The sequence below is a fragment of the Nomia melanderi genome, chromosome 5 (genome assembly GCF_051020985.1).
Source record: "Nomia melanderi isolate GNS246 chromosome 5, iyNomMela1, whole genome shotgun sequence".
Classification (NCBI taxonomy): Eukaryota; Metazoa; Arthropoda; class Insecta; order Hymenoptera; family Halictidae; genus Nomia; species Nomia melanderi.
The window spans coordinates 2,594,226-2,620,070 of NC_135003.1; the positions used below are offsets into that span (position 1 = coordinate 2,594,226).

A 25,845-nucleotide genomic window follows, 5' to 3' on the forward strand; every position below is an offset into this window, starting at 1 on the left:
TAGTCATCCGGAAGATTGTAAAGTTTACAATGAAATAAGAGAAAATTTCAGTATACGTATTCAAATTTCTGTCTCTTCTAATAGCAAAAGATCATAATGTCATCAACCCGAGCAGACTCAAGTCACAATTATAATGAATCATTGACATTGTGCGTCTTTCTATAATATTCAATATAATATATATATAATCTTCAGTAATCCACCACATAGGGTAATCAATCTCATTGATATCCATTTAGTACCACTCATTTTCATTAAAAAACTAATACCCACCACATTAAAAAACATTAATAAATGATAGAAGTAAACTAAAATATCATCCCTATCACAGAAGACGATACAAGCAACAACCATTAATCCACCAGCCCTGCACGTATGAACACGTTACAAGATTAAGATTGACATCTATAACACAACCTTATTACCCGGTGCATACAGTATGATGCATAATAACATTACGCCAAACTTTCCAGACCCTGCACCATTATAATTCAGTACAATATTGTTAAGCGCAACAGTCGAGGTCCGGGTCGCTAAGAGAACGCTTCGGGAAGATTTGCGTGGCCCCCGGGGGCGGAGGCAGGTTAGTTGGCGAGTCAGATTGATAAAGGCAGATAGAAAGAGCACGGTGAGAAGTGTACGTGGTCTCGCGAAGAGGGATGGGTCGAGCCTAGAGGGGGAGAGGGTCGAATGGGTACCGTGGTACACAGGTAGAAGCATGGCCGCGCCGAGATTAATCTTCGCCCTCGACCAAGGAAGGAAGTTGGATTCCGTTTCCTGTCCGTAGGCGGTAGGTTTCGACCTTATAGCGGGGGCTGACGCGGCAAGTTCCCGGGGGCGGTGGTGTTTCTCGGGGTTGGTTCGAGTTACAGACCAGTGGAGCGGCTAAACTCGACCCTTCCGCAACCACCCTCGTTTCTTCCTCGCCCTCCCGCCAGTTTAGTGGCTCGTCTAGAGTTGTAATCGAAGCTTCCCTCCCCTCCGCTTGTCTGCCACCCCCTCAACCCTTTCGTCGTGTACAAATATTCCTGTATCGCTGGTACCAGTTTCGGTTGGGTAAGATTTTTTCTCTGTTGCCAGGAATCTGGGATGATGTTCGTGTAGGATCACTTTTAGTTTTCTTTAGTGGTGAAATGTTTTGGCGATTAGGGTTATAGTTCATTTTATTATGAGGTGCTGAAATTCTGTTGAGGTTATAATTCTCAGTCTTTTAGTAGTAAGGGAAGAAAAGTTTGGAAGCTGTGGAACTGATAAGAAAAATATGTTTGTGACATATGACAAACATATGACAAATTAGAAGAATATATAATGAATCAAATAACTGCCACGCACTTTTATTTTGTTTTTATTGATTAATATCAAAATTTAGACAGTTTCTAAATTTTACTGAGTAATTTTTATGGTGGTGCTTGTGCTTGTTCGACAAAAATTTGATATGATAAATTGACAGACTTCTAATTAATATTGCACGAATCCTCCGCGTGTCACGAATCATCTCTGATGAACCACTAAGTGATTAGCAATCAGATATGCGTCGGGATTAACCAGACATGCATATAATTTTGAAGAAAACGTAAAAGATAGAAATTCATTGAATAAAAAAACAAAGATTTCAACGGAAGATAAAAGTTGGTAACTGATTTTCACACAATAAAAACGTTGAAAAGTCAACTACTTTACTCAAAAGCAGTAAATCAGAAGTCTAGAACCACACATGTCATCACACAAACACAACTGTGTCATCCATCAGACTATTCACAATGATTCCATCATCCCATCGCTGATATCCTACGATCACAAACGACCACCAGTAAGCACGACTCGCCTCGCGAAAAGATCGCAGACACAACAACGCGCGATCGCTGTGGAAACGTTGATGCCGCAAAAGCCAATTCTCGGTGCGTCGTCAGAAGCGTTGATTCGTCCTATTTAAATTCCCCGGGGACGCGGTAATTTTCCACCCTCTTATAATTCAATTGGAGTCGGGGTGAAACAGGGCAAGAGGCGCAAGGAAAGGGGGCGGTATTAAAATAACATTGAATATAAAGTGGACGAGGTACAGGGGGAAGAGAGGACAGGAACAAAAGAGCGCGGGATAAGGGTGGGAAATGGAAAAAGATCAGGACAGTCTGGCGTCACTTGAAACCGTAAAACCCCTCGTAAATTGCCTTAAAGCCCTTCGATCGTGGACAGTGCGCCCGTCAGGGGGCCCCCGTCGATTCTCACCCCGTTCCGGACCCCCGGGCGATTTTGTCGAACAAAAGCCATCGGGACGAGCGATAAAAGTGTGTTTAAAATTCCCGCGTCGCCGCGGGCCAATTGTTTTTAAGTCCGTCGCTCTCGATCCCATCCCACCGACTCGTCACCCTCTTCAACCCCCTGCGTTTCAGGCAACGTTTCCACCCAACGTTCAGCCGCGGTCTAATCTTTCGAGTTACGCGAAACTTTCTACGTGGCCCGGCTGCTTTTTACTTTCCCTTTTTCCTTTTTTTCCGTCGTCGTTCCTCTTCTTGTCCGCATCTCCGCGCCAACCCTCGCCCATTCTCTAACCTTTTCTTCGGAACCCGCTTCAGCGGCGTTTGTCCCGGCGTGCCGCGCGTATTTTGCATTCTCGCGGAATAACTTTGAGAAAGGAATAATAAACGACGGAGGGGTTAGGGGAGGGCCGGAAGGGGGATAAGATAGAAGCCGACCGAGAGGGTAAGTGGCGGATAAAGGGAACTGAATTGAGTTTGGTCAACGAACGGAAAGATCGCCAACTTTGCCGTTCCTGACCGGCAAGAGGGAATTTCTGTACTGCATCGCGTTATTGTTGCGAACGGTTTATTCATTTAGCCGCGGAATCTGCTTGCGCTTTTGTAGGTGCGCTTCGTGGGAGGAATGCTTGGTTACCGGAACGTTGGGATCTTGTACGCTGCTTTTTTTCTTTGAATTGTTTCTTGGGATTGTGCGAATGGGCATGGCTTAGGCGGTATTATGGGTATTTACAGGACTTTTGTATTTTTAGATGTGTCTCACTTCCTACGTGGCTTTAGCGTGGTGACCTTAAGGCGTGTAACGGAATGGAATTAATTGTGTTATTGTTTTTTGTTTCATTTAGTCCTTCATGCTTTGTTTTGCGTAATTTTATTTGATTGGGAATTTGTGGTTTTAATGACACTTAGTTATACTTTGCGTAAAGTGATTGATTTGTAATCAGAATTTAAACAAATCAAGAGTAAACGAAACTTTCTTTATCTTTAAAATGATTTTAGTAAATTGAAAACAGATTGAAACTGGATTAAATTCAATCAAATGTCAGGTTTACCATTCTTTCATTACTTTTACACGCTACAAATATATAAATATTTGTGGATTGGTTGTCAAATGCGGCTATTTTATAAACGAAATTTACGAACAAGAGAGTTGACAAATATTTAATGTTTAAGAATATGATTCTGCGGAAAACGTGCTGATTTTTCTTGTCTCGCTGGTTTCGTATATACACACGTCACTTAGAATAAAAACACCGCAGAAATATAAGAGGGCAGCAAACACCACAGAGTTTTCTTTCAAAGGCGAACCCTCTGTCGAAACCTTTGATGTTAAAGCCCCGGATTCGGGAACTTTGAAGCGCTACTTGCATGCGGTGTTGCAGGTTCTTTGAAGACACGTATCACCATCCCTTTTCATCTACCTATGTGCGAGGAAGAAAGCAGAGACGCGTAAAAGAACAAGAAGCGCGGTACGTATCGTAACATACAAAATTTTCCTTTCAATAAGTTATTTTTGAATATATAATATCACAAATTAAACATTTGATTACAAACAAAAATATATTTTTTTAAACAGGTACCTATATTTAATAAAGTTTCTTATAAGTGGTTAAAATTTTCCCACATTTTTTATAAAATTGTGTCACGAAGTGCGTACAGTGAAACAAGCAGTAAAGTTTCTAGTATATTTGATATAAGTTATATCTTAAAAATTAGCATTGTTTCTAGCTTGAATAACTTCCAAAATGTCCAACCAATATACTTTTCATTTGCAAGTTTAAGAGTTACTTTTGTCTATTCAATAAAAATAACACTTAAAAAGAAATGTGTATATCTAATATTGTTACAAGAACTATTTTTTTTAGCAATTTTCATCGTCACAACTCGAACTCACTTCCTTCTTAAATTTACAATTTCATCCCTCTGCAAGTACTTCACAACTACATGTCTTGTTTCATGGAGAATACGTTGCAACAAAAAGTGCAGGCAATAAAAGTTACACCGCTGCCAACGGTTATTAAGTGCGCGCTCATCAGCGTTCACTTTTCAGAATTTTTCATATTCGCGCAGTTATCTGAGTACAAGTGCGATTCCCATGGATTTCTCCGACATTTTCGACTGAATTCGTTTTCGCTCGATGTCCTTTGTCCTGCGATAAACTGTAAATTACTGAGAGTCGTCGCGTCTCGTCGTCGGGAATTATTTCATTCCGATGTCGTTCACGAGAGCGAGAGATTTCCTTCGACCGAATGACGATAATTCGTATAAAACGCTCGATAGACAGGAAATGGTCGGTATTTTCCTCACGCCTCAAAGCTGCGTTCGTACATCGTAAAATTATTTTCAGTGAATCACACGTGGTACCGTGGTATAGAAAACTCTCAAGATTCCTTAACGCATAAGAGTTCATTCACCCTATAGCTGTGGAAGATGTCGATACTGCGTTCTGATTGTTTTATCAATTTCAACAGACGAAATGGAATTTACCATACATTGAACTTCTGAAAAATTGTAATATTAGCTTATACGTGGAAGCATGTTTTGAGGTATACCATACTCATAAATACTTTTAATTATAAACATTTTCTTTATTTACAATTATAGTATACAATTTTTTAATTTTACTACAAAAAACATAATAAATCAATGCTAGCTGTAAATTTTACCTGTGTTTGCGAAAACAAAAGTCGGAAGGTGAATTGCAACAGTAAAAAGGATGAACTATAACAATAAATCGCAGTAAATGAATAACCTACTATACTCTCACAATGTTTATTCATTGCTCTATTCTCATGGATTGCCTTGTTTTTCAATTTTTACCAATCACTTTTATCCCCATCTTCTCGCTTTCCTTGGCTACTTAGAATCTCACCAATAAATAGTAATGAGTATAGGCCTATTGCATTCCGAACTGTCTACTCTGTCACTGTTTTCCATTCACTTCCAATGTTTTGAAGGTACACTAGTTGCATTTATCTACACTCCTTTTGAAATTTACGTTATTCGCTCAACTTTCACTTCCATAGAAAAATCCTACAGTATTTTGTCTGGCACGCGAATTCGCTTTATCGGTTCCATTTAGCGAATTCTTCTTCATCGGATGGAGCTGATGGCTTCATCATCGAATTTGGACGCGAGCGCGACGGTGGAAAGCCAAAACGGGGCCCGCAATACACCAATATCGAGCGTTCTGGCTCGATAACGCAGGTATCTCGCGGCAAATTAATTTCAACGACACCTGGACCACGCGCACCGGCTCAATTATAACTCGATCCACCAACGAAATAGCATTGCGACTGAGCTACTTAAACTGCTGATAGATAAATTTGCCTGCTACGCCGCTGAATCTCCTGTATTAAACGACAATTTCCCGACACCGGAATACCGTAACCTGTTTCAACGAACCGGTGAATCGCGACGTCTAACTTGAACAGGTTCGTTTTCTGGGGAACGATCGTTCAAAAATTATGTATGCGATTTTTTTAGTTCGTGCGTGTTCGTGAAAAAGTTGGCTTTTGATGCTTTTTTCTGTGACAAGCTGCAGGAGTGTACCTTGGGAACGAAAATATGAAAATTTTGATGGAAATTGGTCAATATAGAGTTTCGAGTGAGAGTATTTACATACTTCTGTGCTTTTAAGAGCCAGACTGCGGTTGGTAATATTGATAAAATTAAAGCTGTAGATATTATTCTTTCTGATATACTGTCTTTAATTTGTTATGAGATTAATAAAAGCGAACTTGTTATTACACATGACATAGTACATTATATTATCTCAACGATCAACTAACATTATTCCAGATTCATAAAAACTACCACCAGTAAAGCTAAAAAAAAATCTTTAAACATTGTTTCTAAAGTTACTGCAATTTGAAAGAATCCACACTTACGAAAATAATCTCTAAATATTTAAAATAAATGAAAATTTATGATTGCGAAATGATTATAGAGCATTTCAAACGAAGTCAACTCGATTTTTCTTTCCTTCCGAGTATAATGGATCCCCAGACACAATAAAACAATTATTTTCCAACTCAAATGAGATAAAAGTATGACATTAACACGTTGGTGCTGTAATTTGCGGTTTTTCCATTTGACCGCGAAGTTCTTAAAATTTTTAAAAATATTGAAATTATCAATAAGTAAATTAATTTTCAATTATATGAAAATCTTTTCTATTTACCAACCCAGTTGAAAGAACTACTTATTCAATGTTACACGCCGTCTGTTGTGACATCAAAATGTGAGTTATCAATGGTACACTCCGTCTAATGTGATCAAAGCGTGATCCACCGGTGGTACGCGCCGAGGTGAACGTGTTAACAAGAAACTCTACACACCCCAACTGGAGTCTACCGAAACAAAAACTTCCCCCTAACCGCGGACAACATAAACGCTCCATCCTCTCCGAGAAGCAGCTGACAAACTCACCGAAAGTAAGAAGACGAATCACCGATAAATTTTGCACGCCTTGATTGCTCAGCATCGACATTGCCCGTCCACGTTGCAGCAAGCGTCGAACATTCCCCCGTAAGTGGTCGAGTCGTTAATTTTTTGGGTTCCGCATAAAGCAGCAGTGACGTGGGTCGCTAAATTCATAGAAGGTAACGGAGTTACCTTACGAGGATCGTATAAAGGAATTATGCCTGGGGAGCAATGACTCGGGTTTATGTTAACAGCGGCATCCCGCGTAGCCTCCTGTTCGCGTGTACACCGCACCGGCAGGAAGCCACTTCCGTTCGATCTGCGGCGGCCCAGAGACCTAAGGGCGAGGAGCCCGTCGCGTAGCTGGCGAATAGAGGCAGCAGTCACTTAGGCTTCGGGCGCGTAAACATAAGCGCGCGAGAGCATCCGCTTAGGTATATGACGGTAATTTACGGTGGTTTCGGGGGATGCGAACATCCGGGTTACCCCGGTGCTCCGCCCGGTGTTTTCGTTGCATCGTAAACGGACTACTTTGCCAGCCGAACACCCGGCTCCTCGATATCGTCCCGAAGACTCCGGGAGTCTGGCCGCACGCTCCGCGTCGTTAGTGAATTATAAGCGAGCGCACTCAGATGGAATCCTGTGTATTGCCGTTCCGTCCCACGAGATTTATGACTGTAATCGCGCGACATTGTCATTTAACAGCCGCCACGAGACTAGTCGAATTTATGGAACTAAGATCGTTCCGGTGGTTTTGGACTCTAGGATCCTGGAGGTGATTGAGACCTGGCGATGGAGTTACATAATATTTCATTGGTGTATTTAACGGTTTCGTTCCTAATGTTGATTTTAGTTGACTGTTGAGTAGTAAACGGTAGGAAAGACTATAGTTGGTTGTCGATATTTTAAAGCGATTGTATAGTGTTAACTGTTTCGATTTTGGCATTGAATAAGTATTAACTGTGTGCGAATGCAAGTTAAAAGTACACGGGGACAAGGGGACACTTCGATGGTTATCATTGGCGCGCACCGGGACTCGAGCGTCGTGAGTGGAAGAGTCCCCTTGCCTCTGTGCACTTTTAAGACTCTGACCAATTGCACTAACGTGAGAAGCGAAGAGTATATTACCGATCATGCGCGATCAACGAACAGAGCCATCGTGAAGGCGAGAAATATATGAATATCGGAAGACCGGACGCGTCCCTCAAAATCAGGACCTTTTCTCGTGTAAATAGTCTGGTGTTAAATATAGTCTTAATATGATAAGAGATAAGGTGTTTTAGTGCCTAACTTCAGCCATCCTCTTACAAAACCTTTTACGCTTCGAGGTGTTGGTATCTCGCTCCGTTATCGAATTTACTTAATACAAATATGGTTTAATCTAACAGTTTATTAATTTATTTGAGAATACTTAACAGGTACTAAAATTGTGTTTGTATAAAATATGATTACAGTATTACAAATAGTGTAGTATCTAGAATTATTTAGCGTAGGTTAAAGTATTGCAGGATGAATGGTTTGTTGTGCGTGCGTAAGGGCGACCAGGTCGTATTGCGACGGACCGGCGCTGGGATGTTTGGAAAATAGTGTGACTGCGTTTAGAAAATCTCGAGTGGCTGAAAGAATACGAGGAAGAGTGTCTGGAACTGGACCGTGAGAAAAGCGTGTACGCGACTGCGTGAATTTTGACTATGGACGAAAGATGCGAGTGAGAAGGGTGCAAGGGTGAGAAAGACAGAGCGAACGGGGGTGTGTGTTAAAAGCGAGTGGGAATGCGTGCGAGGACATTTTGGTGAGAGACAGCGGAGAAGAACATTTTTGTGCGTGATAGAGAGTCGTGTGTTGGCTTTCGTGGTATTAAGTTGTATTTTTACGTGTTGTCCATATTGTTTCTTTATCTCATTAAATACATATATATTTATTCCTAATTCTCTTTTTACTGAAGATCCACCTTTTCAATATCTATAATAATAGTAGCCCCACTATAAACTTGGGGGCTCATCCGGGATCACTATAATAGTTAGGACGAAAATGAGTAAAATACGTAGATATTAAAAAGAAATGAACTCTATCAACAAAATTTTCTAAATATATGCTGCAAAGAAAAGATTAGAATTAGGAATGAAATTTGGAAGAGTGTGCACTTTAAAACAATTCTCAAATCTTCAGCGGTTTCGCCCTCCGCTAGTCTTTCCATGGAGTTTCCCGGCGATCAATCGAGTTTCCCCCGTTTCGAGTCGCGAAACAAACATCCGAAAGACGTAATCGGCTCGTTGCACACGCTCACGAGGGGTGACGGAGCGAGTCCGTCCACAATTTCCTCACTATCCGAGGCTTCAACCTGCCCCGTAGGTGGAATACCTTAACCGGACCAGTGTGAGAATTTAGTTGAGCCCATTTCAGGGAACCCTGGGCTGCCGAGTTAACCTTCCTGGATCCCGTTTCCCCCGTTCCATGCTCTCCCTTTCTCCACGTCCCTCGGACGACCCTTATTTCGACACACTCGAGCGTGAAGAAAACGGCGCCCTCACCTCCATTTCGGATCTGGATATTCACGGGAAACGAGCTAAAGCGAATTTCTTGGGGAAATGGAAAGTGCAGGGAGGAGACGGAGAAGATCTTGAAAAAAGAATCGGGAGCCATCTTTTAAAAACTATTCAAAAAATGGTACTTGGTAATTATTCGATTGTATGTTACGAAATGTTATATTATTCAACGAGAAAGAAAAATTATCTTTTAATTCAAATAAATGTTTTGTTAATAAACATGTCCATTATTTTCAATATTTCAATATTTCATATTTCATGTACGTTTTTCTTACTCGTTTGCTGCTTTTAATTAAATCATGTTTCAAATACAATACAAGTAGATGTTTACAAGAAAATTATACTGAAAACTGCGAAACTTTAATGTCATATTTATTGCGCTATTGTGATTTTTATTGGACATTTCCTGTCTCCATTATCGTAAAGTAGTTTCAGCTATTACGTTACAGACCAAGTAATAATTCTGCGATTATAGATATAACAATGAATATAGTGACGTATATATTAACACTTTGTAAAAAATAAGTTTTATCATTTTTTTAAAGGTTTTTTTATTTTTTTTTTATTATTCATTTTCAACGCGAAATAAGTAATGTTGAAGGCGTGACAGCGTGCAAACGATTGAAATTAGCAACAAGTACCAAAGTAAGCTTTCAGCATACTGAACTTTTCTCATGAAACAACGATCCCATAACTATCCTGCGTGACCACCGTTATTAATTTTCCGTCGTGGTAGTGGTTTTCGAGTCAATTTAACCAACCTCGTATTCCTTGCTAGAAAGTTATTCGTTCTAGTTAACAAGGTACCCGCGCCATTTCATTGACTGTAACAGACATACTAGTGCACGGTATAACATCTTAGCAATTCAGATAGATATAATTGAATTGAAATAATATTTCAGCTGCATAGAAACATAAATTAATTAAAATATATTCGTTCATCAAAAAACCTTGGTGGTATTGTGTTTGATTTTAAGAATACGGGTTTCATTTACTTTTTCTTTCATTTGTTTCATTTTTTCCACAGGAATATTACATTTGCATCTTCGAATAATGTTTCTATGTTCCTATTATTATATCATATTTTCAAACTACATTTACAAATTCAAACGGAGGATTAGAAATACAGTTTTAGAAGAAACATATTCTACTCCAAAAAAAGAAAAAGAACATGTTATACCTTTAACATGCAAGCATTCACAACACGCGAAACGTAAATTCCAAAAGAATACACATTTTATAAGAAAACTTACACACAATTTACAAAAAAAATCAAGTGACATTTCATCAAGCACGACTCCATCATCCAAGTAATATCACCAATAAACCCAAGTTCAATTAGAACCTAGATTCATCAGACACCACACCAGTGTCAAGAAAAACAAACCCATATTCCCTCCGTTCACCCAAATTCGCAAAAAGAAAATCGCATCGCCCTGTTCCCGAAACGAGCGAAACAACTTCGTGCGCGGGAATTCGCCGCGGAGTTTCCATATTTATCGAAGGAAGATTAATCCGTTTTCAACCTCTTCAACTGCACCATTCCCCGAACTTTTCCTGGGGCGTTTCCGACGCGCTCAATACCCAATAACGCACCGTCCGCTGACCTCCGGCGACGCGTCGCGTCCCCTTTCATCCGCCACGATTTTAAATAACATTAACAACATAAAGACTCGCCATACTTTTAATCGTCGGCTCCAGGCACGCTTTATCGCGTCCGTGCCCCCCCCCCCCCCAGTCGCTCTTGAACGGCCCTCTCCTCCTACGCTTGCCGTCACCGTCGCTACTTTCAATCATTGAAAAAGTTCGTCTGCCTCGAAAACTCGTTTCCCCATGCCTCTCCCCGCAGCCCCTCGCTCACGCTGCCGTTTTTTCAATTTACCCTCGAGCCAATCGTCGCTGACAGTGGAAGCGGGGCACAAGGGAGGAAGGTGGGGGGGGGGGGGGGTAGATGGGCGCACACGCCGGAGCTCGACGAAGGGTGGAACGGGGGTGACGATCGAAAAGTCTCGAAAGTTTCGAGCTAATTTGATTTATCGTCGCAGCCACTTGAGATTCGCGACCCGACTACTCGTCCCACCGTGCGCCGCCGTCGCAGCCGCCCTTCTTCGGCCCTCCAGAGTCGGCGTTGCAGCTGAAGAAATTAGGAGGGGTCAGGGATCCGGTTGAAAGAGAAACGGGAACGGCCCCTCGCCTCCCGGAATTTATTATTGATTTCGTCGTTTCGCCCACTGCGTCCCGGGACCGGGTTTCGAGGGGTTGAGGGTGGCTGGATACGATTGATAAAGGACACCCCTCCGTTCCTCGTGACTTTCACTCCGATGAGAACGGACGGGAAGAATAGAGGAAGCTCCTTCTCGGCGTCCCGAATCTCTCGAGCGTTCCCGTCCGGTTATTATGTCTCATTGTTATCGGTATAATCCGAGAAACAGAGAACGGAGCGATTCCGCCACTCCCGGAATCTCTAGCGTTCTGTGCTTGATCTTTTTTTTTCGCTTCGGAAGTCTTATTTCCGTGGTCCTCGGGTTCTGTTGCTTTTCTTTCGCGGATCGTTGGGTTTGCGTCGAGGAGTCGGGGTAGGGCGAGTTTCGTGAACCGGGGTGGAGGAGTATTGTCAGTCGGGTATTGATACGAGCGAAGTGTTTTAACAGGGTTTGAGGATTTGATTGAAATGGACTGGCCACCTGCGACGCGATATGAGTCGATAAAACGTTAAATTGTTCAATATTTTTGAAGAGTTTATTTTATACTTTGGAGAAAATTAAACATTAAAGTGCAAATTCAGAAAATGAGAAATTTATGAGTATGCAAGTATGAAATTTGAGAAAAGTAAAATAATTTTATTAGTTTAGATGTAATGAAGTTTGGTAAGTGTAAAATACAGGTAGCTTCCATTAAATATAAAATGATGTAGAACTACGACAGTATCTATCAAAGCGCTAATCTTTTTCAAACAGATAATATATCACTATAGGTATTAATACTGGTTTTAATTCTAATTTACTATTCCGCACTATTCTTTTTTCTTCGTACGAAAATAAAAAATTATTTACTTTCTCCGAGATACATCGAAAGAGGAATATAAATATTAACATCTTACATTGAAAGTAATCATTAACACCTTGAGTGCCAAGGAGCGATATATCGCTCCTTCATGCACTCGCGAAAACCTTCTTTTTCATTTTACTAGTAATAAAGGAAGTCTAACGTGTTTTTATACTGCGTAAAAATGTTATGAACCTTACATAAAAATTGACCGAAATATAAATTTTTGTTTAGAATTGTGCATCTTTGTTTAAAACTGTCTGGCATTTTTCGAATGTGTATGAAAATTTCCCCATGGCACTGAAAAGGTTAATCCCTTGCCCTATAACATTACGCGAGACCCGCGACGAAGATTTCAAACAGGATTTAACAAATAATAATTACATCTAATTTCTTTGAATTCAAATTAAATATTAGTGTTCTATTATCAATTGTAGTTCTCTGAAGTAAACGTACACGTAGAAAAAACACAGTAAATGCTCTCCTTCTTCTAGCGAATTAGAAGCAATGAAATAATTCTATTTAGTGCAGTTGTGAAAGAAATCATAAGGCAAAGGGTTAAAGAATTACTAGGAGATATTTATGAAATAGATTAATACCAATAAACACACCTTTCCTTCACAGCATGTAACATAATTGTCAAAACGAAATTGCCTAAGCTGCGATCAATTTAATTACAGTCCACGTTTACCCGGTTGCTTGCAGCTGCCGGACCAAAGATCAACAGCAATTACGTCACGTCAAAACTGTCCCGATCGTGTTACCGTGCGTTTCGTTAACCGGTCGTGCCGCGATTACTGTAACCGTAACGTTTGCCATGCTCGTCCGAAGAATAAGAAGCGGCGTGGATGTTGGCCGATGGGAGGGGGCGGCGGCGGTTGGATTCACCTAATCCTAAGTAAACGAGCCTCCACCTTCTCTCGCAGCTACCTGTCTGATCAAACATTTGTCTTTACTACTCGGTTGATTAAACGCTCGCCGAGTTTATATTGCATTCGAGCACGGTGCGCCTTCATTCGTTCGGCTGCGTGTCCTGGAAGGTGTGCCAGAGGAAAGAAGACATCCGGCGAGCGTGTTCGATCGGCGAGAAGAAAGCTGAAAGACCAGAAACTAGATCGAGGGGGAGCAAAATCGACGAGTTGGAAATGGAACGAGGATATTCGAGACGGGACAGGACGCCAAGAATAAGTACTAACAAGCAGGCCGAGTGAAGAAGGGAAACGTTGACGGTGGATATATCTTTAAGAAGTGATAAATAGCGCACAACGGGACTGGATGGATGTTTAATGTCCCCAAGCGAGACGTATATGTGCTCGGTAGCCAGTTTAGAGCAGCAAATGTGGTATAAGATTCTTAACCTCTTCAAGGATACTGGCACATATATGCATATTTGATTTTAGTTTAACATTAACGTCCATCGAACGGACACTTGTTTTTATCGAATGTTTCTCATGACTATCTCCATCCGTTTTCGTATCGCTCGATTCTTGTCAATTTGAATAAAATAAGAGTCATCTCTGTTTTCGAAAAGAATTCTAAGAACCTGCTTATCCTGCTATTCTCTATATTATCGAGAGCTAAAATGAGACAGAATAACGTTATTATTTCAGAGCTGACTTTATTTTGACTTGTCGTTGTACAAAATTGGTATCTTATATACAAAGAGATTTAGGTTGAGCGGGACACCGTGCATAGATAGTGGAATTAATCTATGCTACCTTCCTGAGAATTGGACTTAGTTTATCTAAAGCTTTTGGAAGTCGTTAAGCTGCTTTTAAGCGGATTCCGAAAATTATCGTCTAAAGCTTTTTGGAGGTCCTCGAACTACCTTTAGCCTGGCTCCGAGAATTGTTGTCTAAAGTTTTTTTGGAGCTCCTCATATCAACGTGGCTTTCGCTGTGTTTATTGTACTCTGAGACTCAAACACGCTTTCCCTTAAGAAGGCACATATTGACGAAACGCAGACGAGCAGCGTTCGACTTTCTCCTCGTTTAGATTTTCTTACAATCGCGTATTTATAGTATTATTGTATTTGTATTCGATAGTTAAAACTTTTCGCAGCTTTCTTAACCTCCTTACATCCCATAATCCCAATAAAATTCGGTTTGCTATATTTATTATCCAAAACATAAATTTTGAAATTTATATGAAAAAATGTCACCCGAATTTACGAGTAAAAGTATTAATAACGTGATAGACGCGGATTCCTTCCATCCATAGCGCAGGATCGATCCAGCTAGACACAAAGTTCCGAATATTGCAAGTTGCGTTGCCTGGAAGTAGCATTTCCCCGTGGCCACGTGTGCGAACGATTTAACCGGAGCGTGGCGAGCCCAGATGTGAGCCGAACAACGTCGGGGAGTCAGGGCGTTCAGCGAATGCTGCTCGCATACCGTTAATTTATCACTGTCTTTCGTTGGCCACGATGTTGCGGGCCGCCGCCGATTTCACGCCGTCCCGGGTCGCTCGTTTCCTTTTGTGGGCTTTATGTCTTTCGCCTTTTGTCGGGCTTTCGTTTAATTCTCTACTATTTTTCGATGCGCCATTGTCGAGCCCGGCTGTATAAACCAAGGCTGATTAATTCCGCCGTCCGGCCCCGGCGGTGCGAGTGACGCGCGAACGCCGCAGAAGGAAAAGACGCATTGTTTCTGGATTGAAGCCTTTTATTACGGCAGCGTATTAGTCTTCCCCTTGGATCCCCTTTGTTAAATTGGTGATCATCTCGGCTTACCGTTCTGAATACACGACGCGGAATATATTGCTCGGACCGGGCTACCCTAGACAGATATCGCATCCGACCGATCGATTCCACGCTTTTATGGAATTTTCTTCCTTTTTTCGACAAACGCCTGGAAACCGATGCTCTTCCCGATAGGATTCTATATTTCATTCTCTACTTCTTCTCTAATGTGTACCAGATAAATGAATCCACTTTTTGTTGATAAAGAGAAATAAGAGCTGAAGGAAATATGTACACCAGGAGTGACGGCTTTGAGATCTGATTTTGTTGCCAATGAAGCAGCGGAACGTTATTTCGCGCGATTTAGTGGAGCTGAAATGATTAGCGTTTATAGAGAATATGAATTCACCGACAAAGGTAATGAACCAAAGTGATCAGAGACAGAATATACTTTCTTTTGTTATTTAGGAGAGAAATTGTTTTAATAAAATTCGAGAAATTTGCTTTTTAGTCGGTGAAAAAGAGAATAACGTAAAATCAATTTACATTAAAGTCAAGGGATTTACATATTAGCAGTCTTTTATTCTTTAACTTCTGCTCATTAGATAAAGCGGAATCTCGTTATATATTAATACCACTCATTAAAAAACAATTACTAATCGATCTGCAAGATACTTTCCATAATTATTAATTACAACTCACTGTAATTCTCTGGATTACAATTTCAGGTCAATAGAAATTAACAATTACAGAAAGTAACTGGCAGTGGAATTAATACTTACAGAAAGTAATTCGCAGTTCAATTAGCTGTTACGTTTTAATAGTCTTAAGAAACGCGTAATTAGATTAAACTTCGTTTGACTCTGATTTCTTGAAATCTTGTTAGAATAATATTTCCCTGTGCTAATAGAAGGAAAGCTTCATACTTTTGATTGATAACACGATTTCTTTGATCTTCCGTACAGCCAGCGAAGCGAGAGCAAAAGCATGCAGAAAAGGAACACCAAGTATACACATCAAAAACACAGACACAGAAATAACATTAACGAATTAACGAAGAAAAATGTATTGCCTTTGAATTTTTACTTAATTTTCATCAAACTAAATTCCCCCAATAAAACAGGAAGAAGTAACTTTTAAAATTTGAAATTTGAAATCAAAGCGACTGAACCTTTAAGATGTAACAAAATTAAAAGTTTACGTGCATATTTTTTACAAACTTTACCTTCTTGTATTAATTTTTAATATAAGTTTTAACATGTAGAAGAGAAAATTATGAATATATTTTAATTCTAACAACATATTTACGACCAAAAATTGAAATTAACAACAAAATGTATAACTGAAATTAATTAAATTTCATTTGATTGACAACAAAAACGAAATGTACTATTCAATTTTATTAACTCTTCGAATGAAAATGACGAGTTTCGCTCGCGCGTGTTCTCCGTGCAATATACAGTTTTGTCATTTATTTTATAAATTTGCCGTATCGTAACGAAAATAATTTCTTCTTCTCGTAAAGAAATGTAGTCGAACGTATAACACTTCAGTTTTCTTTATAATAGCTGTGTCTATCGAGTCGCGACAAAATTAAATAGCGCAAACATAAACATGTGAAACGAAATAAATCGTAAAACAAGAGATTAATATTAGAACAACCGGTCTCGTTAAAGTAACAGATTTCATTTTTCTTGTTTCACAACTATTGATACCTCAACAGCGTTAAATATCCGAAACGACTTGAAAAATAAATAATTTGACTGCAATATTATAAATAATATATGGAAAAACTTATATTTTCTATAAATATTACATATTAATCGCATTGAATGCTCGGTTATTCTAGTGTTAATGCACTTTGTATGAAAATAATCTTCATCGTTGGCATATTTTCAGATAAACAAATCATAAAATGAACATTTATGCGTCAAAGCGGAAAAAGCTGACAAGGACTCTGGTCCCGCTGTAAGAAGCGTACACACCGCCGCGCAGGATTATTTGTCCAAGGCGCAAGCATATTCGGGCAGACTGCAACCCGGTGTTTCCAGACGAAACAAATATTTGCTGAATCGAAGTCAGTCGAAGCTTAAGCGCCGGTTTGTCAGTACGTATTTACATGCGCCTTTAAGCGCGCGATCGAGATTACTTCCGACCAAATGCGCTCGTTTACATTCGCGGCGTCCTACGCGCGCATCCGATGTCACCGCTGGGATCCCTTATTCGTGGACCGCCGGAAACCATGGAGCGTGGAATCATTCCATCGGAATCGATATCTTATACGCAACTCGTGTCATCGTATGCATTTGAGATTTCCATGTAACACTCCTGTGATCCGAGATTGTGAACCCAAGCAACTGATAGATATTTTTAGATTTTTCTTCTTTCTTTTTAACCCTTTACGGATGAGAATTTTTTAGATTTCTAGAAAGTCTTTTAGATTTTGTATCGAAGTCTTAAATATGGGAGAAGAAGAAGTAAAAAATAGATTCAATAATATTTAACATTGTTTTTGCGTTACGTAGTGCAGTTATGATTAGTTAATTATGATAATCGAAATAGAATCTGTACTTTATGAAACATTAATCTAATAAAAATACAACGAGGATGTAAATAATTGTTGTATGTCTCCATAAAATGGAGTAGCTTTCAAATAACAATGATTACAAAAGAAATGAATAAAATGTTCAATATTAGTCAATCGCTTGCAGTACAGTATTAGCTTTTATAAGAAAGCAAACTTCATTGCTATAAGAGGACAGTAAAAGTCCTGTGACAAATGAAAACGTTTGAAACGTTGATACATTTCCTTAATCCATTCGCATCATTAAGCGGAATAACCGGCACACAATAACTGTTGCTTATCACCAAGAGCTGAATATTCCGCAGGCAATTACTTTCAGTTGTCTATATGTTCCTCGATTCTATCGGTCGGAGCAGATTAATTTCAATCGAAAGATTGCAAGACTTTGAGTTGAGCATATCTGATTGATAAAGTAAGCTTCACATTCAGAGCGAAGACGCGAATGGGTTAAACGGAAACATTATAAACGGGTGACATTGTTTATCCCGCATATTCAATTCAATAATTCCCCTCCTTAACAAGAATGACCTGTTAACTTACTGATAACGAGAATAAAGTCGACAATGTATTAACGCGTTCGGTTGAAGTCTTATGAAAAATACTCACCGCATTTCCCCTGGAATACCACTGTGATATTAGCACCCTTCGCGCAAGCCGCTCTGTTTAGCTCGCAGAGAGACGGATAGTCGATCCCATCTGTGCCGCAGACAGGACTCGATCCCTCATGATCCCCTAAATTCGGGCAGGATTCCAAGCATTCGCAAGAGGCCTCGGTGCCGTCCCTGCTTCGTACGCATTGCGAGCCTACAGTGCAATTGAGTTTCGTGCAGGGGTCCTTGATTTCTGTAACGACAAAGACAATCGCAATGATACAATTAATAATTGTATGAATTAGCGTCCTATAAAATTCAAAATAAAATTATAAAAAAAACTTTGATAAATAAATTTAGAAAATGGTGTTATAGAGATTACAATAAATATAATCAAGCTGTGAGTTTGATTCCCTACACAAGAAGTCTACATTAATTTTCATAATATTGGGATGGATGAAAGATCACGTTAAGTATTTAATTGTCAGTTAGTTTAATCAGAAATTATTCAACTATTAAATATTTTTTATGTTTCTCTGTCATACTCTATAAATTTATCAAAATGGAAAATACAAGTTTCCTATTTATAACATAAGCAATTGATGCTAACATTGTGCTCAACCAAAAAGAATGTCTTCGATTCGTATTTTTCCAGTTCATCTTCAACGTATTACCCTATTTTCAACAATTAGATCACTCTTTCAATTAAAAAACCGCATCACAAAAACACTGGCCGTGCAAGCCATAGAAGGCTCATTAACTCTAAAACTCCAGAATTTCCCAAGAAGGTTACAAACAATCGTCAATCTTTATAAAAGAGTGTACAAACAGCAACGAACTAAGAATAATATCTAAATCACATCAACGTCAAACACAAGAACTGACCATTTATCTTCCACGAAAATAACACAAAAATGTCTCTATAACTATAATTCAGTAGTTGAAACGAACAAACGTGTATCACAAACGATCTACGAGAAACGCGCGTACCGCCGGAGGGTTAAAAAGCCGGCGTGTAAACTCTAAACTAAATGGCGCTCGTCAAGTTCTCCGAGCAACAATTAATGTCACGCATAGAATTAAACGTCACGGTGCACGGCGGCCGACAATCGCGTTGCAGCGGCGCGGACAACAAAGGAAACGCGAGGCAACGAATAATCAAGGCCCCATCGCGACGCTCCGGGGACATCGCGATCCGCAACGTGTCCTGCAAAGAAGCCACGCGCCGTGAACCTGGGAAGGGGAATCGTTTTTCTCCTGGCTCGGGGAAAGCGATTCCGCGACGGAAACAGGCGGGAGGGGAGGTCTGGTTTAATCAATATCTCTTTTCACCCGTTTCTTTGCCGCCGATTTTTCCTTTTACACGTTTTGTTCCTGTTTTTGATCCTCCGCGGTCGCCCCGACGTCAAACGTAATTACAAACCGTAAACACGGGACGCGCCGTAAAGCGGCGTGAAATTAAATCCGCGCGATTCACGATGAATAAAGTATCGTCTACCGGGGAGATTCAACCGCGGTGCGATAAAATACAGTCGGCCGGAGCCGTGACCGCGGCCACGGCCGCCCGTCTCCTTTCTTCCGCGATATTTAAACGGATAAAAAGCTCCCGCGAATATTCAACGGCGCCGGGTAAGCCGCTGAAAATTTTTAATGGAACCGCCGCGAAGGAATATAGAACGGTAAACCCAATTAAAACGTTCTTCGCCCCGTCCCACTGGCGTAACCCCCGCCGGTTTATCGCGGATACGATACTCCCCTTCCACTGCGACGAGACCGGTCTGTGTACGTAAAATCGGACGGATATAGGTTACTTGAAAGGAGAAATAATATTGGGAATGATCGGGTATTCGGGGTGATTTGATGAGTCTTTCGAAGTATGAAAATATTTGGCTGCTGGGAAATTTGGTTTTTGATCGAAGCGAGATAAAATTGCTTTTTGTTGAAATTTTATGTTTGAATGATAAACGATGAAAGTTTGTGATACATTGTTTACAATGATTTTTTATTAATACATTGTTAAGGGTAGTTTTTTCCTTCAACAACGCCCGTTGTAAAACATATTCTGATACAGTGTGTTCTTTAAAAACTTCTCTTGTAATATTTGTTCTTCCTTTCTTCGAAAATTTGAATAAAAAAAACAATTTGAAATTCTGTTACAAAGTTTTGATAGAACCTCTTAAATAGTAGGTTTACGGAACGCCTCAATTTGATATTAATTGATACAATTAAGCGAAAATGTATCCTAACAGTCTATTTTCAAATCCCCAATTTCTAAGATCTAAACGAACGCACATAAATTTTTACAATGGAATAAACCATGAGGTAAACATCCGTAAACCTAACGCTAAATCTTCCCATATTCAAAAACTGAAAAATATCAACTTCCTCGAATAACATCTCGAGAACACTAAAACAGCGCGTATGCAATACAATAGCGACATTGTAAATGAATAATAACCCAAATTAATAAAATACTCAACAATTGACAAAATCAAATGTCAAACCCGCTCCGACATAGAACCGCGCAGGTTCAAATAAACCAAGAAAAGGGAGAAAGAAAATGAATTTTCCATATTTCACGCGTTCGCTGGCCCTCGAGACGGAACGCTTTTTCGTGTTTCGTTCCGCGGGACGTTCGTTACGCGTTCCCACGGATACAAATCAAGTCTTGTTGACCGAGAATAGAATATGAAGAGACCGAGACGTTGTTGGCGTCGACGTCGGTCCCCCTCGTTACTCCGGCCTCAAGTACCTTTTGGGAAAACGTAGCAGCACTGGGATATCGTCGAGCAGGCGCACAGTATCAGAAGAGCTTTCCCTATCATTGTTCGCGGCTTCTTCCCGGGCGCTCCCTTCTGCAAATCAAACCAACCAAGCATTCATCCACCTCTGGCCCCCGTCTCGCAGCCCTCCGTGCAATTACTCGCTGCATTTCATCAAGCTCCTTCTTCTCGCCTTTCAAAGAGCAAGGACAATGGAAATACACACGCGCGCTCGCGGACACGTGGCCCCCGATTGCTTTCACCGTCTCCGGTCCGAATGAAACCGGCGCGGCAGAGAGGACGTTATTGACATCGTCACCAAGAAGTTATGAGCCTCCTTTTCTGGGAATCGCCGGGAACACCGATATCCCTGCCCGGCGTTCTCTATTTCGTTCACTTGGGAAACAATAAGGGCCCTTTCGCAATCTAATCTCGTAAAATGGTTCGCGGCTAGAACTTCACGTCAGCGAGAGAGGATTCTAGATTTCTTGTCCCGCGATTAACTCTTAGACTACCGATTCTTTTGTTTCAGTTTGCAACGAAATTGAATTAACGTTGAATGCTGTGGGTCACAGGTGACAGCTAAATCGAATTGTCGTAATTCAATCAATTAAATGAATGTTTGAAAATATTTATGTTAGAAATAATGGTATCTAATGCGGTAATATTTAACAAGATAAATGTGTAATGTAATAATAACGTAATCCAATTAAATAATTTCGGTTATGTTTGTAATTTTTGTAGTTTGCTGTGTGAGACCGTTCGAAATTCAACGTGTTGAAATGAATAATCAGGCGTAAATTGTAGCAATACGATCAAATGATGAAATAATTTCTAATCTGTAAATCAAATAACTGATTTATTTCGTAAAGTAGACCTTAAACAACTATTGGATGGATAATAGCATAATTCAAGCAGTTTGATTACTTAATTGAAATTTTTAATTATGCTCTAGGATTATTAATCCGTCGGTAGCATAAGAGTTAAATAATTTTTTAATAATTTAGAAATTAGCAATACGCCTTTTCTCGGTTATTACGAAATGAATTCATGTATAGTAGAACCTCGATTAACCAAGTCGCTATTTTTTTAGGTTCTCTAGTGTCTTAATTAAATTGGAATTCAATAATTCGGATCCTTAGATACTAACTAGAAATATATACCACCGTATTTTTACTAAAATACAAACATATTTTGAAAAATTTCTTCTTAAATCTTCGTTTATCTTGAATCTTATTAGACAGATTAAATCGGATAATCGAGATTCTATTGTATTAGTCTTTTACGCTATCCCCATACGTCAATATATTTTTATTTATTGCTTTTTTTGAGTTCGCCTTGAATATCGAATACAAAGGATTTTAAAATTTTATCGTTGTCACAATGTTTTATCGCGTTTTAAATGTGAAATATTGGCGTGTTCAAATTACACAAGTGGAAGAGAATAATTGCCGATCAAAATTTTACGGTTTATTGTATTTACCATCGTGAAAATATTGTTTATCATGTTTCGAACAATAATTCTTCAATCAAATCAGTTTAGACGTTTTGTGTTGTAAACTTTAATACAAACACATTGATGTAATTAATTACGAAAGTTTAGTGGAATTGGTACATTCTGAAATGTATTCCAAATCGATATTATCTTCTACATTATGAACCACTTGTGAATATTGTAAAAGAAGAGAGTGCATTTTCAAATTGATTGAAACAAGTGCAAAAATTGAAATGTTTCGATGTAACGTTTGAAAACAAACATTTGAAAGTACACATTTTGTTATATATCCAGTGTCCCTGCTGTTATATTAAAATGCCACAAAATATCACTCCTGTGCGTGATCCTCTAACCCTTTTTGGTCTTATGTTAAATTTCATTCCAGTAGTTCTGTATTTCACAAATTCTTGTTACAATTATTCGCAACTAATTTGAGTGGTTTTCAAATGTTCTCAAACAAATTAGTAGGTACAATATCAAATTATTGTTAAAACCAAAGAGTTAGGGAAATTATCCTTACAGACAGTATTTATACAATATAAGTAATATTAAAAGATAATATAAACAGTGCTTCACAAAGTTTTCAAATTAACTACACATACAAAAAATCAATTATAAAATAATGATCGTAGGCAAAGCAATTGTAACTAAAATACTTTGGAAAGAATAATGTTTTACGTACACATTGTGTATTAATAACAAATCTTTAATAATATAGAGCTTTACAATGGAAATCAACACAATGATCACATTCATAATTATTAAAATTAAATTAAAAACTGCTAAGATGGTTACGAATACAGTGACTCTCTATTTACAACAATAATGTTCAGGTTTCGTTTTCGAAATGAAGTAGGCGGAACATAAACTTTCATACGCTCTAGCAAACGTTCAGCTCGGTAATTAACTTTCCCACAGGAACATTAACTCAGTCATTGAACCATTCACTCTTACGATCGCCATGTTAAGCGTGCTTTATCTTCAAGAAGTAAATTGTGTAATTACGATTAAAGAATACCTTTATATTTTCATACGTACACGGTATACTTTCGTTATCAGCAATCAAACGTCTAAACTTGATAATAATCTTGATTGTTCACTGTTTCATATAGGACTTTACATGTATAATACTAATAATAGAATAATATGATAAGTGGTCTATGAAAAATATATGTTGTTTTTTTAAGAAAGTGCTTTTATTACACTAAATTACACGTTTCCTGACAACTTAAGAAAAATGATGGAGCCATCTCTCCTCTTAAATAAAAACAAGAAAATATTTATTGCATGAAAACATGAAACATAAATGTATGTTGCTCTTCATTGTATTTTCTTTCATATATTGCGAACATCAGAAAGAATCCTAACTTCTAAGAGATACTATGTATATACACAAGCTCACAATGCAAAATGCATTTTTTTCCAAAACAATTAAAAAAAACCAAATAAGGCCACCGATACAGACCTCCAGTGAATCTACTAGAGACAAAATGAGCTCCAAACAGCACAGTAACGAGATAGGAAATACACTTTATCATTTCCAATTTTATTATTTCCATTAATAACAAATATGTTAGAAATATTCAAAATGTGCGACAAAGTTCAAAACATGTATTCTTTACTATCTAATTGATAAAATTTTTATTCTTTACGTCGATCCGTTTTCAATCCCTGTTAAAATTTATCTGTCTAAAACATTTGATTCATTCAATATAATTGATTAAATTAATATTTCTCAGTTATAACAATGGTTTGATTATTGAAAACATACTTCGGTTATCAGCATATCACAAGTAATCCAAAACTGCTAAACAGCACTTTACATTACGGAAGGAATTCCCGCAATAGATCGCAGTGAAAGAAATCTCGTAAAACGCTGCGTTAATGTAGCTGCTCCGGTCTTCCCTTGAAGGACCTATTGGCAGGAGTGCAGGTAAACGTTTGCGTGGACGTCGAAAGCCAGCAGTCCAGTCGAATGATGGATCGCGGCCTGGTTTGCATTCAATAACTCTGGTTCGCCGGTGTATTTTCGATTTGGCATTCACCGCAACCCGATTATCATCGTTAACGCATTTAATTCGCCGGCCACTCGTTGTCGCGCCATCCCGATCGATGCATTATTAATTATCGGCATGACAAACGCAATTAGCGGTCGGTTATCTCGCGACGCTATGCGACCCGTCGTCGGTCGATTTGTCCTCGGTTCTCCGAGCCCGTAATTTTCCTAATGGAACAAATTTTCCTAATGTAACGCGGCCGAACCTAATGAATCGTCATGACGAAGCCGCGCCGCACCGGATGTTCCGGCCGATTCGGCAACTGCCGGCCGCCTCCAACACCGCCGCCGGAATTCCCACGGAGAACGCGTTTCCGGAACCGGATGGAAATTTCGCGGCGTTTCGAGGATATTGAAAACGTTTCGCTTGGTCACCGCGCTTCCTTCCATCCCTTTATTTAGGAAAATACAAGGGCTGAAACGGCGCCGGTGTGCAAGAACTGAGGTATTACCCAATGAAAGTAATTGTTACTTGTAAATGAATAATTTTATTCTAACGAATATCGTGAGAGGTTCGAGTTAATTCTAAAACCACCTAATATTTAGAGTGATTAATTTCCAATTTCTTATAAAAATTAGAACAATACATTTCTTGAGATTCAAGGGCTCTCCTAGTCTTGTATCTGTGTGAATACATATATTTAACACTGTTCCTATTGAAGGTGTCAAAAGACACCTTTTGAAATTTTAACTTAAAATTATTTTCTCAGTTGAATAATTTTTCCTCAATTGAATTTTGGACATTTCCTATAGTTAATTTTATACTCGTTATTGGAAAGTCGATAAGTCGATTCAAAATATTTGAGCAAGCTGGGAAAGTAATTTTAAGTTAAAATTTTAGAAGCTGTCTTTTGAAACCTTCGGTAGAAATAGTGTTAATTTAAAATTTTTCGCAAGTATGCCTTCATAATTTAAATACTTACAAAACAAAAATTTTGAAGTGAGTCAATTTTCACTTGTCCGGTAGGTTTAGTGTTAATATTTGGAGCATGAAAATGTCTGAGAATGACGTTTGCATTCTATAATATATGTGGTAATTAATTTGAATAAAAATTAATGTAATAATCTGAGTGAATGAAAATATTGAACGCTTTGTCGTATCGGCTTCATCGAAGTTCTTCGATTTAATTATTGAAGATAGTTTAATTTGGCTTATTTTGTTTGTTCATTAATATGAGAATAAGATATAAGAATCTATGGCTGTACCATATTAATGTTTAATTAAACATACATAGTTAATGTTTCACTTATTTTTAATTCGTTCGTTCCGCATAATCGTGTTTCCGTTCACGATACAGGCGACTATAATTTTCGAAACGGTAAGAATTAAATGTAGCTGGTCGAGATTCCGTCGCTTTAAACGGGCTCCAATGGAATCAAATAAGAAATTCTGTGATCCTGAAATTA

At 38.9% G+C, this 25,845-nt stretch overlaps 1 protein-coding gene across 1 annotated transcript in view; it reads right to left on the reverse strand.

The window, feature by feature from the left end:
- The window catches only part of LOC116424797 (agrin), a 631,033-nt gene that overhangs the window by 57,550 nt on the left and 547,638 nt on the right, over positions 1 to 25,845 (reverse strand). Inside the window, exon 6 of the mRNA XM_031971677.2 lies at positions 18,142 to 18,378. Coding sequence (XP_031827537.2) covers positions 18,142 to 18,378 — 237 coding nt within the window. The remainder of the gene's footprint in view (positions 1 to 18,141; positions 18,379 to 25,845) is intronic.